Consider the following 4,380-nt stretch of genomic DNA (forward strand, 5'->3'; position numbering starts at 1 on the left):
GGATGAGTTTGTGGAGTGGTCTGGACAGAATCATTTGCTGCTTAACCTGGACAAGACCAAAGAGATGGTAATTGACTTCAGGAGGAAGGGAACTGCTCCACAGCCCCTCTCCATTTTGGGGAGGGATGTGGAGATGGTGCAGGAGTACAAATACTTGGGTGTGACTATCGACAACTGTCTGAACTGGAAGACAAACAGCGCATCTGTGTATAAGAAGTCCTTCAATGTGTGCAGTAAGATGCTGGAAATGTTCTATCAGTCTGTCGTTGCTAGTGCCTTGTACTCCTCAGTGGTTTGCTGGGGGAGTAGTATTGGAGCCAGAGACTCCGATAGATTCAATAAGCTAATTAGGAGGTTCACATTGGCTGTGAACAAGAATCATTTGAGGCAGTGATGGAGAGGAGGACACTAAACAAGCTGTTATCAATTATGGATAGCTCTGACCATCCTCTCCGATTTGTGCTTGATAGACAGCGGAGCTCCTTCTCTAAAAGATTTAGACAGCTTTGTTGTTGTAAAGCACGTTATAGGAAATCTTTCCTGCCTTATTCCATCAATTTGTACAATACATCATCTTTGAGCATTAGATGATTCCTGGATTGACAGGAATTGTATACTGAATCACCTTTTGTATAAATTTGCATATGTTTGATTCATCATGTGATTATGTATATGTACTCGATTGTGTTGGTTTTTGTTTTTAACTTTTAATGTATTTTTATTTGTTTTATATTTTAGTGGGTTTTCTATTCTATTTATTGGTATGTGTGCTTGATATTGAGTGTGAACTGCTGCTGAAACAATGCAATTTCCCAGTTTGGGATCAATAAAGTATTTCTATCTATCTGTCTATCTATCTATTCGGATTCAATGTCCCCACTCTCCCTCGGCACCTGTTTGAAGCTCTGTCGGAGGTGGGAGCTGAAGACCACTCTGACTGGGGCCTCGGCCAGATGTTACCAGCAGACCCTCACTATATGCTTGGGCCTGCCAGGTCTGTCCAGCTTTTCCCCCTGCCATCGAATCCAACTCACCATCAGGTGGTGATCAGTTGACAGCTCAGCCCCTCTCTTCACCCGAGTGTCCAAAACAGAGGAAACGACTACAAAGCCAATCATCATCCTCCGGCCAAGGGTGTCCTGGTGCCATGTGCACTGATGGACACCCCTATGTTTGAACATGATGTTTGTTATGGATAAACCATGACTAGCACAGAAATCCAATAACTCACCACTCGGGTTCAGATCAGGGAGCCCATTCCTCCCAATCACGCCCCTCCAGGTATCACTGTCGCTGCCCACATGGGCGTTAAAGTCCCCTAGTAGAATGACAGAGTGCCCCGTGGGAGCGCTTTCCCTTCCTGAGCCACCGGACAGTTCTCCAGAATCTCTTTGAAGCCAACTGAAATTCTTCCTCCATGGCCTCACCAAACATACTCCCAGGCCCGAGTTTTTGCCAGCATGTTAAAAATGAAATTCCTTCACACACAGTGCATTTATCATTGACTGTTGTGACTGTATTGTTTTTAGTTTGTTATGAGCCTAATTCCAACTGGGAAGAATTCTTCTGAGAAAAAAATCTAGTCACATTAAATTAGGAAATGTTATTTGACATTTCTACCATAATGCTTCACCTGATGGTTGTTTGAACCTAGCTCTGCAAAGTTGTTCTCCTCTTTCCTGCCCTCAGCTCATTGTCTCTGCTTAAGCCTCCTCCTGTGGGAAGGCGCTGCCTACTGTAAGCACCCAAAATTTGCAGGGCTGGCCCTGGATCTGTTGCTGCCTTAAACGAGTTGTTGCATTTCATAATAACAATAAAGGCTAAACATAATCGCATCTCTGTTTGACATGGAAATGTTGACAGCCGCAAGCATATGGCATTTAACACCAACATGTGACAGAGCTCAAGGGTCAGCTAACAGTTAAGCTAAGATTATGGGGAAGTACACTCACCGGCCACTGTATTAGGTTCGCCTATACAACTGTGTGCAATTCAGTGCAACATTTCTTAACCTCTGTGTTTATGAAGCTAAAAAAAATTTTCAGTGTTTTGTGAAATTGTCATAAATGTATAAACTCAATTATATGTTTATTATTGAGGTCATAGTTCAAGGTGGTATTGTAGTGGACTACAGGGTACCTCACCTCTAAATATCATGTAGAGTTGTTTTTGGCAGCCTGTTTTAATTTTAGTTTTAGTCTAGTCTTTGTGTGAAGCTGTCATTTTAGTTTTTATTAGTTTTAGTCACATTCATACTCTTTATGGTCTAGTCTAGTTTTAGTTGACAAAAACTGATGGCATTTAGTCTAGTTTTAGTCAGTGAAAATTGTATTTTAGTCTCTTTTTAGTAATGCAGTTCTATTTAACCCAGTCAATATAGTATAAGTACCTAGTAGTATAGAGGAAACAAAGTTTCTTTTAGCCAAATCCATTTCAAACAGTTATCTTATTATATTATTGTTACCTTATAGACTCAAGAATACATCCAATACACATTTTGTGTGATTTTGTGGCCACATTTCTCCCCATCTTTTCCCACAACACATTGTTTTCTTTTCCACTTCTATGTAATTAAAGTTTATCCAAATGTCGTTTCTTCTTTTTCTCCCAATGGAACCCCGGCTGGCCGGCCATCAGTCCCTTTCTCTGTGTCAGACTTAACTTTGTTTGTTGTCTTCTAAATAATGCCGCGAGTGGGGTTTAAGGAAGTGATGTTGCCTGCATCTGCGCAGTGCGGCTTGATGCGGCCCCTGAAGCGAGACACAGGAAACAGAAATACTGCAAAAAAATTAATAATGCAACTGAACGAGATGTGAACATTTCATTTCATTTCGTTTTGGTCAACAAAAAGGATACATTTTGGCATAGTTTTTATTTTGTGAACCACATTTAGTCTCGTTTTTTTGTCAACAATATTGCATTTGTTCTTCATTGCATCTTCATTGGGTCCTGCCTAGGCCCACTACCACACATTATACATTTAATTATAGTCATCGTCACACGACCAGCATTTTCGTTGCGTCTCGTCTCGTTTTCGTCACGCAATAAAGGTTCGTTGACGACGATATTTAGTCATAATTTTCATTGATGAAAGCAACTATAGTACCCTGCCCAGTTACATACACGAGAGGGTCACAATGAGTATAAGAAGTCTTGAGTCAAAGTAACAATACTACTTCACAATAACAGAATCAGTAGACTTTCAAACTATGTAAAATTTGTCAAGGTTGTGTGAAGATGGATTCTGGTACCTAAAGTAATGCTGGATGCAGTATTTTAACTGGACAAGCCAAACACCATTTCCTGTGCTGGCATGTGACTTATTCTACTGTAGTCAGTGTGCATGCACATGCATGTGTACTCACAGACATTAGCCGTGCCCTTGGGAATGGGCAGGTAGGAGCCAGCACTCCATGCTCGTCCCTGATAATTCCTCTTACAGCGGCCACAGTCAGGCCCAGTCGTATTGTGTTCACACTCGCAGCTCAGCTTCTCTTTGTCAAATACACAGGTGTTGGCATGAAGATTGCACTTGCACCTGTCAAACAGAAGGAAGAGGGGATGTCTCAGAGAGGGAGGAGGAGTTCGAAGAGGACAACCACATCAACATGACAGATTTTTACAGCTCTGAATGAAACACAGCTTTTATTTTGTTGGACAGTGTTGCTCAGGGGTAGCATGTCCTTGAACACAGTCACAACAGCTACTGAAAAACAGTCGTTTCTTTAGCTCCAGGATCAGCAAGTACATAGGTGAATGCTCAGGAAAATAAGCAAAGTTAGACAATGGAACAAGTATCAGGAGAAAGAAGGCATCTTTGGCCATTACCGACCTGATGGAGGACATTACAAGTGCTATGGATGAGAAGAAATACACGATAGGAATATTTATTGACCTAAAAAAAAGCATTTGACACAATCAATCATGAATTATTAATGGACAAGTTAGAAAAATATGGGATCAGAGGAATGGCTCTGAAATGGATTAGAAGTTATTTGACACAGAGGCGTCAATTTGTGAAGTTGGGTGAATATCAATCGAGTGAGCTGGATATTGTATGTGGAGTGCCTCAGGGTTCTGTATTGGGACCTAAATTATTTATATTATACATTAATGGTATATGCAAGGTTTCTGATTTAGTGAAAGTGGTTTTGTTTGCTGATGACACTACCATATGGGCATCGGGTGAAAACCTACAGCAACTCTCTGGACGGGTTACACAGGAACTTGAGAAGATAAAGAAATGGTGTGATAGTAATATACTATCTCTGAATTTGGATAAAACAAAATTTATGGTATTTGGGAATCATAGACTAGATAATGAACTTCAATTGAAAATTGGGGGAGCTAATATAGAACAAGTATATGAAATTAAATTTC

At 40.7% G+C, this 4,380-nt stretch overlaps 1 protein-coding gene across 1 annotated transcript in view; it reads right to left on the minus strand.

Moving 5' to 3' along the window:
• LOC109974680 (netrin-G1-like) overlaps nt 1–4,380 on the minus strand; it is a 145,705-nt gene that overhangs the window by 132,311 nt on the left and 9,014 nt on the right. Inside the window, exon 2 of the mRNA XM_020625013.1 lies at nt 3,366–3,538. Coding sequence (XP_020480669.1) covers nt 3,366–3,538 — 173 coding nt within the window. The remainder of the gene's footprint in view (nt 1–3,365; nt 3,539–4,380) is intronic.

Source organism: Monopterus albus, unplaced genomic scaffold (assembly GCF_001952655.1).
Source record: "Monopterus albus unplaced genomic scaffold, M_albus_1.0 scaffold343.1, whole genome shotgun sequence".
Classification (NCBI taxonomy): domain Eukaryota; kingdom Metazoa; phylum Chordata; class Actinopteri; order Synbranchiformes; family Synbranchidae; genus Monopterus; species Monopterus albus.